Below are 15503 nucleotides of genomic sequence, written 5' to 3'. Positions count from 1 at the left end.
TCTGTGCCGATCTTCCGTCTTTGCCGACATGCTATGCCCAATACTGCAAGCACACGTTTCATTGAACCGCCCTCATATGCAAACGCCTCTAGCAAAATGTCACTTTGTCAAGCCCAAGCTTTGTGAAAATGGAAAAGAGATGCCTAGCGCGCCTGATGGAATTAACTACTCGCGTCAAAAGAACAGTAAACAAACTGTGAGTGTAGCTGTAGCTGTAGCAGAGAGGCGTAGGGCGTTCTTGATAATCACAAACACAAGGAAATGACAGTAAAAAGAGTCATTACACAAATGATGCAGTGTAAAGAAGTCATCATATCTTTAATTCCTGCAGCAGTGAAACCTGGTTCAAACCCAAATCTCCGCTTAACCGCATGAACCTTCGGATCCGAAATCCGGACCCGGGAATAGCATCACAAATACAGAACACACATGGAGACTGAAGCTCACCATACCAAGTAAAGAATGTTAGAAAAGTTTAACAAGTATTATTATTCCATGGATATCATAAGATCATATAGCCCAACTACTTAAGCAGCTCGGCTGCCCTCGAGGTTCTCTGCAGCGCTCTTGCTTCGGGGGTCACTCTCCTGACCGTAGTGGTTGACATCTCCGCCGAGAGCATCAATCTCCTTCTTGCTGTTCTCCTTGCTAGCCTCGCTTGTGTCTGCGTGTCTCTGTTAGTCATCTCATATATAACCCGGGGTAGAGTTGAAGATGAGAGGGACATACTGGGGTTGGACAGGTTCGCCTTGTGGCCCTGAATCTTGTTGGAGATCTCCTCTTTTCCGGTACGAAGCTCCTGCATGTCATTGGACAGAACAGATCGGTTTCCAGCAGAGTCCATTATCGCGGTGTTGTTTTGGTGATGAACTTAGTAAGTGGTGTATAATAATGTGATGATTTAGTCTTGACAAGTATTTTCAAAAACTGATACTGATTATCTGTTCAATCCAAAAAACATTCCCTCTTTATACACATCTTTAAACATTAACATGCCCATGACGTTTTCCCTTTTGCGGTTATGTCATGTCCTATCGAAACAGGGACATTTCCATGCTGCTAAAGTCTGGGCAATCGTCAAGCAGGGGCTTGTGGGTGTCCAGTATTTGGCTCTGTTTGGTTGGATCTGCGCCAGTATGGAGCTCGGGATGACATAGCCAGTCATGCATAATTCTGGGGTGTAGCAACAATAATAACTCAACCATTTGACACCTCAAACATGGTGGAATATGAGTGTTTATTTGCGATTCCCAAGTACCAGGTAAATAGTTCAACATCTCGATCAATTGTCAGCCTCGTCTTGTCCAACATTGCTTGCTTTAGGAAGGGTCAAAATATACGTAAAACACCAGTCCAACTTCCGAGCAGATATATCTCTAGTCACACCAACTACAACAGTCATCCAAGTTGTTTTGTGAAACAGCCTCTTCGTCATAATTTGCACATTTTTGAATCCTCTGGGCAGGTCAACTCAACAATGATGATTGATGATGGTACATGAGAAAAGAGTCTCGCGCACAAGGACGGAAAATGGCGAGTAGACGTTGATGCCTAGGTAGATAGGCGTGTCTGAGATTCAATCTTTATGAATTATGTATGAAACAAGTAAATATGTAGAAAGCAAAGCAACAGACCCTAAACAAACGCCCATTGAATGAATGTCGCAATGTACAACCATCAACAATTTGTACAACCCAACAGCACCCCCCAACGAACAACTGTACCCTTCCGAAATATTTTGACACTATGAATTAGGTAGTTACTCTATCCAAATTTGCATCCATCTTCAACCCATTCACCTTCAACCCATTCACCACACATATCTCATTTCGATTCCTGCTGTGGCTGCTGTACGTTCAATATCTCGGGACCAATACTTGGATTGCGCTGCATGTGATGCTCCGGACCAGCGCTCATCTCTTGGCGAACCGTTGTAGTACCGTCCATTTCCTGAACAGGCACCATGTGTGGTTGTTGGTACGGTTGCTGGTATGGCGGAAGGCCAGGGCTGTTTGCATAGCTCCCGTGGTCTGAAAATTGCGCGTAGGACTGGGGTCTTTCCGACTGGGAGAATTGAGGCGAGTACTTTTGGAACTGATCGTTCGATGAGATGCCGCTATGATGTGGGTTCATGACGGTGGGTGTTGAGTTGAATGATTCTGGAATAAGTTAGTATACTGTCACCCGACGTGTACAAGCATGCTTACGTTGGTAGCCACTCATCGGAGAATGAGTAGCGAATGTACCTTGGTGGATGGGACCGCTCATGGGTGATTGTGGATGATCGTTTTCTGCTGGACCACGTGCTGGTGCAGTTGAAGCTGCTTGAAGCGCCTTTTCGTTCTTCTTCTTCTGTCGGGGTCTCAACCAGAACAGCCAAGCCAGAAGAGCCAGTACAAATAACCCGCCGACGGAAGCGCCCACGGCGATACCAGCAGTAGCCCCTGTGCTCAAGCCTTCATCATCGTTCGCATTAGCAGTAGATGTACTCGAAGCCGTCGCAGAGGCCGTCTCGGAAGCACTGCTCGTAGTCTTTTCACTCCTGGGATGGAGGAAATCCAGCCTGTTATTCTCAGACTCTGACAATTTAGCTGGGACTAGTCTGTCCCTTGGGCAACCCGATGTGCAAGCGTTCTGACTGCAGCATCCAAGGAAAGGCGGATTGGTAAAGGCACATGTGTACCAGTTGTCGACGCCCTGTGAATTGTCACAGTCTTGTGATGGAAGATCGGAGTAGCTGTCAGAGTCGAAAGTCGTGGCGCGCAAATCGCCATCTGGACAGGTGCCATTGTTCTTCCCGCAAGGGTCGTTAACACAGCAGCCTACAAATTGGGTATCATCATCCTCGCAGATGTAAAACTGTCCTCCGTTGGTGCAAGAGAGACCCCAATGGCTGCGAGCTTCAGACATTTTTGAAAGCTGAACTTGATGCTTGTTTACAGTCGATAGGTTGATTCTCTACGCAAGAGAGAAACAAGGAACAGAATGACGAGGATGAGATCGAGTAAAAGAACAGTTGTGTGCTAGAAAGTCAGCGAGCACGGGGTTTCCTCTTTCTTTCACTTAACGGGTGGACAGTCCAGCCTTGACTTGAGCAAAGTAGCCCACTCCCCATTTCTAAATCCTAACCTGCACGGGAAGTGTGCACCTTGGAGTCCGGGCATGGGTGGCTTTGGATGGGGTCCGAGTCGACATGATAGTTCTGCGCCTTCTTCATCCAAGCTGAGGGATATTCCTTCAAAGTATCAACACAGCCGCGAACTACATCAGCAACAGTACAAGTGCCAATGCACTACAGTGTCTGCACATTGGCCCACGCTGTCAGAAACTGTGGCGATGGTAATAGTAGGTAGTGCAGCTTTGTCTCACATGTGCATGCTTACACCCGTACCATACTGATTGCGTGGTGATCCTTCTCGTGTCCAGCTTGCCTGACAAATAATGGACAAACAAGATTAGCTTGTAAGGCTTTTGACCATTGCGCCATAAAGAAGGATGATCCAAAGATAGGAAATCAAATTCCGCGTGTCACACTCTGAAGACAAAGACAATCACTTCAGCCACTTAGACGCCATATAACGCTTGGATCATGGTGCCGTTCCATATAGACCGGGGAACCACAGGTGTCAGTTGTAAATGACACCATGCAATCGTAAAACCTGGTACATTTCTTTGTTTTCATTGTGACAAAAGAGCTTCCCACGTCTGCGATGCGCCATGTCAGCTTAGGATCATGTCTGAAATCCTAAAGTCCCCGCAAAATTGAATGTGGAGGCTCAAGTAAATTTGATGATGTGGCAGAAGCTGACACCTTTTTTTATCATTGTATGTGACGGTAATCGTCTGCGGCATATCTAGTTAAGATCTTGGCATCAGCTCTATTTTCACCTTTATTCCGAGCCTTATATGTGAGACAGGGATCTCCTTGTGGTGTGGTTTAATGGTGTCGCAGCCTCGTCAGCTACCTGGTCATCAATCTTACACCGCATGTCCAAGCACTTGATTTAAATTTGTTTGTCGTCAACAACATCAACCCGCGGCAAGCCACGAGTTGAGTCGTTCATCGTGATAAGTGTTTATTAAGCTGCCGTGAGCTCAACTTATTTCTTGAGTTCCTGTTTTCTGGTGAACCAAACGCACGATCGACGACATGCAGAAAGTATTCCAAGTGACATAGTCTCGACCGTCATCTCCATCCACCCTTCACAGAACAGCACAGCCCTGTGATGACCCAATGTTTTAATTTGGCTCAAAGCAGCCAAGAAAGACGCTGGTACTCTGCCGCTGCACATTTTTCCATATTGCAAAGAACTTTGTTTCCGAAACAGAAAATGTTGGCATGTCTCTAATGTTGTAACTTGTTGCCCTGCTATCACAGACAGATTGCAACATTTCGCCCCTCCCACCAATCCAATTCTGATCAGCATACCATCTTCCACTAGGCTTAAGGATTGCTGACAGCATAAGATCGAGGGCGAGATTAGATGAATCCCATAGCCCTCTGGGGCTAAAAGTGCAAGACTATCAAGTAGCAAGATGCGTTTGATGGCCCAGGCACTACTGTGGACTGGGATATTGTGCCAAAGACACACGATGAGAAATCCCAACAAGAAGGTGAAGTTCAACCTCGAGAACAGATTTGCTCTAGACGGCATTACACTCGTAATCAGATTTCTGGGGTGGAACCGCATCGTTTGCGGTCACAAGCACAACTCTGTTACATCTTTCTGCGCAACAAAACGTGACACAGACATCTGTCCGGGTCGGTGGTATGTCGGTGCTCTGTTGTTTGTTCTTGATTCGCTGCCTTGCGACTCATCAACGATGATGGTCACCTTGGCCAAAAATTGGTGTGGGCACGGACAAAGAACGGGTTCCTGGCGCGTCGGCCAATACCGTCAAGGCGGCGCCAAGTCTTTCGTAGGGGACCAACACATCGTTGCTTTTGGAGTAGCTTCATCCACCAAACTGTGTCGAAAACACCTCCGGGAGCCGCTCACCCCTAACTCTTTGTCCAAGTTGCGCCACAAATGACCAAGCAGCGCGGGAGAGGTTGGGATTGACCTCTTTGAGCATAAGAATCTTGACTCGACCTTGACTGAGCACGAACCCAGAACAAGCTATCTGAGTAACACGGACACCTGGGTGAAAGAGTTTCAGTGCAAGATGGTGATGCAAATAGTTTGACAGAGCGTCGGTGAAGGGTGACGTCTCAGGAGAAGTTTTCTCTCGCCACGCCCATCCGTCATCCACGTTACCTCCAGCGAGTCTGCGACGTCCGCGGGCGTCTCCTTTCCAAGTGGCCTTGCCGATGGCATTGTGCTTCTCACCAGCTCGCACGAAGCGCTGGAGGTCTTGAGCAGAAATGGTGATATCGATTGAACGAAGCCCTGAGGTAGCGATCTTTTCATTGTGAGATTGATCTGTGGGGATGGTTGTTGGGCTGGTGTTGTCGGATAGAGGCGCATTAAACGCAAGAGTCACGGTGAGATCGCTTCCTTGATCATCAATACCGTTACTTGCGATCCAACTCTCCCAAACACCAATTATTGTCTTTGTTCCTAACGCGACTCGACTAACGCGGCAATCGAAAGATGCGGCCAGCCAGTCCGCCAAGACACTCTTTAGTTGCTGAGGCATACGCATCAACAAAAGGGGCAGATGAAGAAACCTGTTCTCATCCGTCTCTTGTCGTGATGTTGAGGTATCGGAAAGTCCAGGCAAAAGGATAGCCGCATATGCAGCATTTTCGTGCTCAATGCTGATCCATAGTCCTTGCTTCTGATCGTCTGGAAGGTCGCTCTGGTCGCCGTGTGGAATTTCAAGATCATCTCCAATATCTTCCTCTCCCAAGAGAGTACCTGCTCGGAACCACTCAATTCGCACTCCCTTTAGAGATCCGACTTGCCCTATAGCTGTATCTGCCGTTTCCAATCTTAGCTGAATGCCGCGAACTACATCGCCAACAAGGGTGTCTCGCAGGCGGCTGGCGATGACCTGGAGTCGCTGCCTCGTGAGTCTCCCTTCGCCAACATGGAGAGGCGAGACACGATGGGTTGAGAAAGTAGTGTTGAAGAAGGGAGGTGCTGGTTCTTCGTTGGGGTTATCAGAGGCGGTATTAAGCGATTGTGTTGGTGATTGCTGAACTTGAGAAGCATCAGGACCTTGAGTACTAAGGCGGGCCATTATATCAAGCGAATTATGTGGCAACCTTTATCCGATTTTTGATACGCAACGCAGCTGAGGTTGGCGGCGCGCTCATAGAGTTTATCACACGTGAGGGATCAATTACGAGATGACGCGTCAAAAGTGAGCGCGTCCGCACGTGACCGATGAAAAAGTCAATAAACGGGAGGGGAATAACTTGTAAAAGACGATACTCACAAGCCGCTCTCGAAGTTCGAATGGCGAAGAATCCCACTGATGGGCTCAAGCAGGTACGATTGCAAGGTGTTTGTTTCCCTTTAGTTAAAGAAACGATGACTAAGATTTGGAAACAGTGAACATCTGTAGATGTTTACTACAGTCTTAAACTTTTCTGACTTGAGGTTGATGTCCCATCTGTGTAGGCAATCTGAGCGATTGGAAAGAATAAAGTTATGGACCTCAACGTTAACTGTCATAATCTTGAACTGCGATTGTCATGCTGTTGCACCTCGAATAATCCCCGATGTCTGGCTTTATTACCATCCCATTACCTCAAACACAGCGATGTACCACACAAACAGATGGCTCAAATGCGCTCTTTGCTCGAGTTTCTTTGCAGGGCATAGCTATATGTGGACGGTATGTCTGCTCATGTACTCGCACCCATCGACGAATGCGCTACTGCTTTGTGAAAGGAGAGTACCCAACATCACGAACACAAAGGTTGCAGACAAATATTGGGCCTTCCAATCATCAGATTTCAAGAATTACCTTGTGCTTCAAGCAGCGCTAAATGGCTCACCCACAGTGTATACGTGATCATGCAGCCACGGCCACCCTCACCTTTGAACAAAGAAGATCTAACATGAGTTCGATTTCTCTTTCTTTGGTTCATGGCCCATGCAGACTAAGGGCAGGAACCGTGTAGTTCGTATGAATAACAAAGAAATCGAAGTGGAATATACCGTTCAATGATTCTGACACAACGAATGAATAGTAGGACGATGGCGAAACAATGGATAGGTGGTCTCAATATACCTATCACCAGAAGTGTACAAGCCTCGAAGCAACACAAAGACTGACACTCGAACGTGTTTGCGATAGCAAGTTTTTGATTGCGATACTTGTTCTTTGTCGGCTTCTTCAACCCCTCATCAATATCGTTGGCTCCAGGCACTGAAAGCCAAGTTCCTGCGCTTGGCACTGTTGTGAGATGACAGCTACCGTTCATTGTCTAAACATATAAGGAACCTTGGTTTCCGAAATACTGTCTCTCTTTCATTCAAAGACACAGATTTCATACTATTTACCTCTTTTCATCCCATGTTACAAGAAATTTACATGTCATCATGACCAGCAATCCCCAACATCCCTTACCCTCGACGGCTTCTCGTCCCAGCTGTAGTTTTTTCGCTGACCACTTAGGAAAGCCAGAGAACACTAAGCATCCGGCGAGGCTTGGGAAAAATAATGAGTACCTTGACCTGCGCTGGCCATCGCGTGATATGCTCGGATTCATGGGCGGCATGAAAGATCACTTGGCCGCAGATAAAGACAGCACTTACAACCCCATGACATCCAATCGCCGCCTCATCCAGTACCATGGCTATGGCATAGATTCTGTTTTTCCTCCCTTCGATCCAGGCAAATCGCGGAAGAAATTCGAATCCGAATTAACACGCCACAGTAATCTTACTGGGGAACGTTGGCTACGATTGAATCAACTGGTGCTGGGCAGTGAGAAAGCGATCCAGGATGTGATCATCAAGCTCTCAAAAGGAGGTTTCAAAGACGAAAAGGGAAAGACTCTCGATATCGAGCACTTCTTAAACATTAGCTGGGAAGCGGCTAGAGACGAATACAACGCCAGGCATGCAACAGACTCTGGCACCTTAACCAGCGGATTTCGTCTGGACCCCAAGGGCGGCATGGCACCGAACCGCTCTACCGATCTTGATGTATTTTCTTTGGTCTATCTCACGTGTCGGCCCCCAGAGGATGCAAGCAAAAACTTACCCAGAGAACGACATTATCCGGTTTATCGAAATGGAGCCAACTACAAGGGCGACACAGAAATCTTTTGGAGGGCTCTCCGAGACAGCAGCTTTGACGGCTTGGCGAAGCCTCTGAAATTGTCAAAAGATCAGAACAAACTCAAGTTCAACGAGGGCGTTGAAGAGTTCCAGGAAAATATTAGGGCCAGTTTTCTAGTGCCGCACATAAACGTGCTGGACCTGACAAACACGTTCAACTTACCCACGTTCATACACAACCGAGCTCGATTCCTTCCCGAAGAATTCCTTTACAAGGACTATGATGCCATGTATACGGGTGCTTCTACGCGTATCCTAACCGGAGCCTGCGACCCTACGTGCTCAATCGAATTCAAAACCCAAGGAAAAGACAACGATCGTGCGTTTCCGATAAAGCCTTTATTTCACTACCAGCATTTGGGGGACAAATGGGAACAAGACATTACGAGAGTTGGTCAGCCGTTTTACGGCATGGGGGGATGGCTTATAATGCAATCGCAGGCCATCACATGCTTGTTCCTAACCAATTTCTGCGAGCAAATGCTTCAGCTGGCGGCGAAGAAGCAGCCAGTCGATGACTTTCTCAGCAGCCTGACACACCAGCAAATTCTGGATATGGAGATCGAAGCGGGAAAAACCATCGAAGCAATCAGAGGAGATAGGCAAGTCGAGACTGTGGACGACATAGAGGCCATACGACAGTACGAGCTGACTTATGAGGGCACCAACTTTGCGAGATACGAGGAGCTGCTCACGAAACAAAGACATGAAGCAGAGCAGCATGTCAGCATCCTTTTCGACGATCCGGACTATTTTGCCAGGGCAATCATCGAAGAAAAGGAGCACCACTGGGGCAATCTGTACACCGGATACGATGACCTGAGGTTAGACCAGCATGTTCACGACTATTACAAACGCACTTCTCTGCGCCATAAGCTATATCTTGATTGCATGAGGGCTGTTCTTCGCAGGGCTTTCTTTGAGTTTTTCATCTGGGATGCGGTTTGGCATGCCCTCAAAGATCTCAAACGCTACGAAGATGAAAAGTTTAAGGGGCTATCTCGCGTAGAATATATTCGAAATGGCAAGAGACGTATTACTTGGAGAAGCCAAATCAGTTCCGACGATGATTGCGAGTACTTAGAAAGGCACAGAGTGGTCCAATCTCTATTGCGACAAGCTGCAGCATTTTTCGTTTTCGAGTTTCGGAAGAACGCAATTCACGCAGCCTCACCATCTATGCGCGACACTTATTGCATTCCTAATGCTGATAAGAAGCCAGCTGACTTGGCCGACAGCTTTTACACAGCTCCAAACATTGAGCTCCAATTTCTACAACAGGCTTCAAACGAGGAACGGTCACAAATACCCCGTATAGTTCTCGAGCTCATTGAGAATTTCATTTCCAACAGAACGTCATCGATGTTTGTTGGCATGCGAAAGACAACGTCCAGAATACTGCGATATTTCGAGGAATGCGAAAGTGATGAGGAGACAAGTGCGAAGTTCTCTAACCTGGTTAGAGGCAATATCAAGGGCTTGAATATACTCTCCGAAATTGTTGATCACATGGATCACCATATGCCCGATGCGATGCATCTTTTTCATCAGATAGGAGACGAGACCAAAGGAATTGGCCGCGTCGATGACACACTTTGCAAACAATTCACCGAAGCGCTCATGCAACAAAACTCCTACGACCTTCTTGCTCTAGACGGCTGTGCATTTGAAACAAAGCATGTACCCCAAAAGAGAATGTCACGCATCTACGATTTTCTCGATGAGATACAGGGGATTGGGCACCGCAAAGAGGACTCCTTTGCCGCTGCGAGAGGTGACATCAAGCGTTTTGGCTCATCCCTCCTGAAAGGCCTCATCTTCCCTCTCGCTCGAAAGGACAGAGACCTCGACTATACACTAAGATTCGGAAATGGGTTTACGGTCTCGCAAGAAGCCTTGGATCGTCTGACGAGACATATGAGAATCACGGAAGACCAGTGGCCTTTTGTCGCTGACGAAAAGCCATGGTACAACCTGGACCAGGCTGATGCAGCTAATCCTCAGCACTACAAAGGAATCTGGAAAGATCTCAAAGAAGCTATGAAGAAGCTGAGCAAGAAGAACGAGAAAAAGCTGAAGAAGCCCGGGAAGACTAATTCCAGACCATTGAATCAGTATGACTTTGTGGCTGATGAGGTCAAGCTGGCCAGAACTATGGCGGATATCTCGAAACGCCAGATGCAAGACTGTGTCACGAAGAGGATAAAGAAGAAGAAGACGATCGACCGGAGACTCAGACAACAAGAGGAGGCCAGGCAGCGTAGATTGGCAGCACAAGATGCAATCAACCAGAGCGTTGCCCCAGATGTCGTACTGCCACCGGTGGCCCAAGACGAGACCGAGAATGTCGAGGAGCTTGTTCAAGCAATGGACATTGATCAAGAGGCCGAACCGGAACCGGAAGAAGAAACGCCTCCAGTTGTTCCAGATCATGACCTTAGGATTCCACTAAAGAAAGGCTGCTGGGAAACGTTGGACGCTATTGTTTCTGATAACCCTGAAAACAAACCAAGGATCACATACCACAACCTTGCCAAGGCCCTTGATGCCATTGGATTCGAGCCAAAGACGAAATCAGGGTCTCATGTGACATATGGCTATCAACGCGGATTCCCGCCTTTCCCAGACGTAACTGGTCTTACGATTGTCAAGCCTCACGGAAGCATAGGGGAGAACGCAAACGTGCCTCCACCCATCTTGAGAGATTGGAGACACTACATTAGAGAACGGGGGTTGACCCTCGAGAAAGTGGAGGAAAGGTACAGTAGATGATGAAGTATGGCGGGTTGGATACTGTAATGTTCGCGAGGCATGATTGGTTGGAGATTGGTTTGTCATTAGACAGTTTTGTTGTTTATGAGATTTGTAGGCGTTAGAATCCAATTGCTCAAGTCCAACTCGTTTCGGGTCGTTGACATATTTTCCATCTTGAATTCACGAGTGAGAATATAACCTGACTACTTCAATCTTTCATGTATCAAGTTCAATGACTTTGATAATCTGGCATGTCCAACGTGTATTAAGTGATGAGGCATTGATGAGGAGTGCCAGTCAGATCTATTCCAATGCTTAGAAAGATTAGGGAAAAAGTGTTTTATTCTCCAGTGTCCCTATGTTGAGGTAATTACTAATTTCTGACAAGCCTTGATCACCACGTTTATCTTCTTGATAATACATTTGCAGAAGCTTGTAATGGAAAGTAGATGTTATAGGTTTCACTAATTGGTTCGCTGCTTAATACATTTGGTTACATTTGGAACTGTTCGTGGTTACACGGCAGTAACATTATGCAGTTTCGAGGCACAGCAATAAGTTTTGTCTAGAAATTGACGACATCATGGAATTTATGACAGATTATGAAGCTGGATAGCAACCAATTACAAGCAATCGACCAATATTTATCCCATAAAAAGGAGATCATAGCTTCTCGAATATCCCCTCGTGTCCCTCATGACACCGGCAGTATTAAGAGGAATCGACCAAATTGCTCGGGATAACTAGCCCGAAAAGCTTGCTCGTCTCCCCACGGGCCAGAGAGGGAGCACTGATATCATTCTCATGCGAATCGCGACAAGCGGAAGCGCAATCGCACTAGAAATTGCGGGCTTTTTAGCTCATGAATGGGGCGAATGATCTCATTCAGGACATGGGATTTTGTGAACGTGGGGCATGAATTGCCCCGCGTGTTGCTACTCGTGTTTATTGATAGGTACGACGACACTCGGTGTTGTAGAAGCTTCTCGATCGATGGCTTGACTAGCGAATCATTGAATTCTTTCAGCCTTCGGAGCTGCCTCTTCTGGTATCATGAGAGTACCTGGTTAGTCAAGTCACCACAATACAGGTCCATTGTAAATGAGCTGTCTTGGTGGAACCTTCGTCACAACCCGGGTTCCCCTTGATGTACAACTTAGAATTGCTAGCAACTGGGTCCTGCCTACCTCATGCGATGACAGTGGAATGGATTGTTACGTCTGGGTACCTTTGTAGGCAGGCGCTCAGCTCGCAATTCTCCTTATAAAGATGTCCCCACGTTCCTTCTCTCCTATCTCTTCTTCCATTTTCTCTTCATTCTCAAACCAACACCACAAATCTACCACAACTACACACTCGAAACAACCGCAATCATGTCTTTCGGTCGCACTGTCACTCTCAACTCTGGATGGAAGATTCCCCAGATCGGTTACGGCACATGGCAAGCTGCCCCTGGTGAGGTCGGCAACGGTGTCTACGAGGCCCTCAAGGCTGGCTACCGTCACCTTGATCTTGCCAAGATCTACCAGAACCAGCGTGAGGTTGGTGAGGGTATCAAGAAGGCTCTCAACGAGGTCCCTGGTCTCAAGCGCGAGGACATCTTCATCACCGGAAAGCTCTGGAACAACAAGCACCGCCCTGAGGAGGTTGCTGGTGCCCTCGATGACACCCTCGAGGAGCTCGGCCTTGAATACATCGACGTGAGTTGATGTTGCAATATCTTACCCAATAAAACAGCACTGACCTCTTACAGCTCTGGTTGATCCACTGGCCCGTTGCTTTCAAGAACGGCAACGAACTCTTCCCCCTGAAGGAGGGCGATGACGGCAAGACTGCTCTTGACCAGGAGGTCACCCTCTCCCAGACCTGGGAGGCTGTCACCAAACTGCCCAAGGAGAAGGTTCGATCTATTGGTGTCTCCAACTTCAACCAGGAAATGGTAAGTTTCAATTCCTCCATCCTCATCAAACGAGACCCATTCTAACAATATACCAGCTTGAGCAAATCATCAAAGACACTGGTGTCACCCCCGCCATGAACCAGATTGAGCGTCACCCTCGTCTCCCTCAGCCCGAGCTTGTCAAGTATCTCCAGGAGAAGGGCATCTTCCTGACCGCCTACTCCGCCTTCGGCAACAACAGCTGGGGCGAGCCTCTTCTCATCAACACCCCCGAGGTCAAGGCTATTGCCGAGCGCCTCAGCAAGTCCAAGGGCAAGGAGGTCACTCCTGCCCAGGTCATCCTCGCCTGGTCCACCCTAGACAACCACGTCGTTATTCCCAAGTCTGTCACCCCCGCTCGCATCCGCTCCAACTTCGAGGAGGTCGAGCTGGACGAGGATGCTATCAGGGAGTTAAACAAGTTTGGCGAGAAGCCTCAGCGATTCAACATTCCCAAGACCTGTAAGTCTATATCTCTCGCCATCTTGGAGTCACTGAACTCTCACTGACATCTTTTTAGACAAGCCTGACTGGGACATTAACGTCTTTGGCGACGAGAAGGAGAAGAGTGCTACCCACCAGGTCGTTCTCAAGCTGTAAGAAGTTTATTTATGATACCAATTCATGACGCACTACGATAAAAAAGACCAGCGATAGATGGAACAGATGGAACGCTACCTTGAAAAAGCAAAAGTACAAAACGAGGCTACGAAGGCAACATGAGGTTTGTCCTCTTGTTAGAGCATAGAAATAATTGAACCAGATTCTGCTCCCAAACAGTCCAACATGTCTACTCTCATCTTTTCCGTATCCAGCAACTAAAATTTTATGATACTCCTATGTGCCAACTAAGGAATTAACACTAGTATCAAGATGTGACAGGGAGGCGAGAGTAAAGGAAATGGAGACGATGTGTTTTATTCAAATTTTTTAACTGCAGCAATTTGGAATGATAGTAGGTTTTCCCCAAACGTTTCCACAGCTGTTGAACTACCATGAAATCCCATCCCCATGCAAAAGTGCTCTGAAAGCGTCCCTTACGCCTTTGCGACGTGGGAGCGACAATAACCAATCCGTATATACACCCTGAACCAAAATGAACCACTGTCTAAATCGTACAATATCTCTCGATGTCCATCCAGTCTGCTGAAATTCCCTGGCCATATACTCTATTGAATTTATGCGCCAACGCTGAAACCGAAGGAACCATCAAAGACGTCAAGTTTCTTAACATCGTTGCCTCCACGGAGGGCTTGTAGAACATCCATCGATGGGACCTTGTTAGGAGGATAGAAGAGGAGGAGGTTGTCCATGTCTTCGTCTGTAAGGCCACACATTTCATCCCACTTATAGGTATCGCTGACTTTTGACATCCTGGATATATAATTGTCAGCATAATTGCACATCCAGATGATGTAAATAACTCACCAGAGCATGCGCTTAGGTCCATCTTCAGGCTTGGGAGCCATCTTCCTTAATCTAAGCCGCAGCTCACCAATCGTCTCGATAGCGTTGCCGGCATTCTTCGGCAGTTGCTTGGCAATAAACTGCCGAATAGCAGCCGCTAACCTTGGTCCCTTGCCATTGGTGCTGACCATGATCTGTAGCGGACCATCGCGATGGATGCTGCCAAAATAGAAATCGCATTCTGGGGGCACGTCTGCGATATTGGCAGGGACCTTTCGCTCTTTGCAAAGCTTCCAGATGACGGTCGAGGCGGCAGGGTCGTCGATGGCGACCAGGACCATGCTGGCTCCATCCAGGTCTTCAGGCTCGAATACTCGGTCGATATGCGCGACTTGACCTTCACTAACTCGGAAGGCGACTTCAGGATTGAGGCCAGACTTGGGGCAGACGACAGTGACGTTGGCGTCGGCGTTGAGGCAGTTGAGGATCCGACCAGCGGCGACCTATGAGGCTTTGTTAGAACCGATATGATTTTGATTGCGCTACACAATCGTAGTCGATGGGCTCCTAGGCCAAGAGGCCCGAATCTCGGCATGACATGTGATGGTTCAGACGTACCTCACCACCGCCGACAACAAGCACCTTTTTGTGCTTGATTTGCCATGCCAGAATTAAACTGCCTCCAGGCTGCACAGGAGGAAATGTCTTTGCCATTGCTGCTGTGGCTGGGGTGGAAGCAGAGGCAGGAGTAGAAGAGTCAGAAGACGGAGTAGAAGACGCGGGAGGAGATGCCGGAGATTCCAGCGCCGGCTGGGCTGATGTCGGCTTCTGAATGGGGGTCATTTTTCCCCATCGACTAAGGTAAGGTAAGGTAAGGTAAAGTAATAAAGGTAACAAAGGTTGAGTCTTATCCGAGCTGCAAGGATGGCCGATAAGGCCGCTAACGGGGAACGGGAGGAAGCGAATCAAAGCTAACTGCTTGGGGGTTGGAATGACGCATGCTATGACGGTACTTCTTTCACCGCCTGCGAAGGGCCCAAATCAAGGTACCTCTTTATCAAACATCAGCACCAAGCCACTGGTAAGCCATCCATGCTGTCTCCCCTCAATTCCGCCAATCTCACTTTCTACATCTTCCCACAGCGTTACAGCTCGTGATTGGG

The 15503-nt window shown here is 47.8% G+C and overlaps 6 protein-coding genes across 6 annotated transcripts; 2 read left to right on the top strand and 4 right to left on the bottom strand.

Moving 5' to 3' along the window:
* Positions 1 to 527: 527 nt before the first annotated feature.
* FPOAC1_006681 (uncharacterized protein) lies at positions 528 to 844 on the bottom strand (the record flags this gene model as incomplete). The annotated part of the gene is made up of 2 exons (XM_044851156.1): positions 528 to 664; positions 730 to 844. 2 exons carry the CDS (start codon positions 842 to 844, stop codon positions 528 to 530), a joined length of 252 nt encoding a protein of 83 aa, XP_044709868.1.
* A 980-nt stretch (positions 845 to 1824) lies between these two features.
* FPOAC1_006680 (uncharacterized protein) lies at positions 1825 to 2910 on the bottom strand (the record flags this gene model as incomplete). Its single annotated transcript, XM_044851155.1, has 2 exons — positions 1825 to 2159; positions 2208 to 2910. 2 exons carry the CDS (start codon positions 2908 to 2910, stop codon positions 1825 to 1827), a joined length of 1038 nt encoding a protein of 345 aa, XP_044709867.1.
* A 2046-nt stretch (positions 2911 to 4956) lies between these two features.
* On the bottom strand, positions 4957 to 6186 carry FPOAC1_006679 (uncharacterized protein; the record flags this gene model as incomplete). Its single annotated transcript, XM_044851154.1, has 1 exon — positions 4957 to 6186. The coding sequence occupies one exon, from the start codon at positions 6184 to 6186 to the stop codon at positions 4957 to 4959; it is 1230 nt and encodes a 409-aa protein (XP_044709866.1).
* Positions 6187 to 7652: 1466 nt separating this feature from the next.
* FPOAC1_006678 (uncharacterized protein) lies at positions 7653 to 11012 on the top strand (the record flags this gene model as incomplete). The annotated part of the gene is made up of 1 exon (XM_044851153.1): positions 7653 to 11012. One exon carries the CDS (start codon positions 7653 to 7655, stop codon positions 11010 to 11012), a length of 3360 nt encoding a protein of 1119 aa, XP_044709865.1.
* A 1355-nt stretch (positions 11013 to 12367) lies between these two features.
* Positions 12368 to 13533, top strand: GLD1_2 (mitochondrial glycerol dehydrogenase Gld1; the record flags this gene model as incomplete). The annotated part of the gene is made up of 4 exons (XM_044851152.1): positions 12368 to 12694; positions 12748 to 12933; positions 12990 to 13395; positions 13454 to 13533. The coding sequence occupies 4 exons, from the start codon at positions 12368 to 12370 to the stop codon at positions 13531 to 13533; spliced, it is 999 nt and encodes a 332-aa protein (XP_044709864.1).
* A 578-nt stretch (positions 13534 to 14111) lies between these two features.
* On the bottom strand, positions 14112 to 15183 carry FPOAC1_006676 (uncharacterized protein; the record flags this gene model as incomplete). Its single annotated transcript, XM_044851151.1, has 3 exons — positions 14112 to 14307; positions 14362 to 14843; positions 14959 to 15183. 3 exons carry the CDS (start codon positions 15181 to 15183, stop codon positions 14112 to 14114), a joined length of 903 nt encoding a protein of 300 aa, XP_044709863.1.
* Between the last annotated feature and the right edge of the window lie 320 nt (positions 15184 to 15503).

The sequence above is a fragment of the Fusarium poae genome, chromosome 2 (assembly GCF_019609905.1).
Source record: "Fusarium poae strain DAOMC 252244 chromosome 2, whole genome shotgun sequence".
NCBI lineage: Eukaryota > Fungi > Ascomycota > Sordariomycetes > Hypocreales > Nectriaceae > Fusarium > Fusarium poae.
This window is presented reverse-complemented; position numbering and strand designations above follow the sequence as displayed.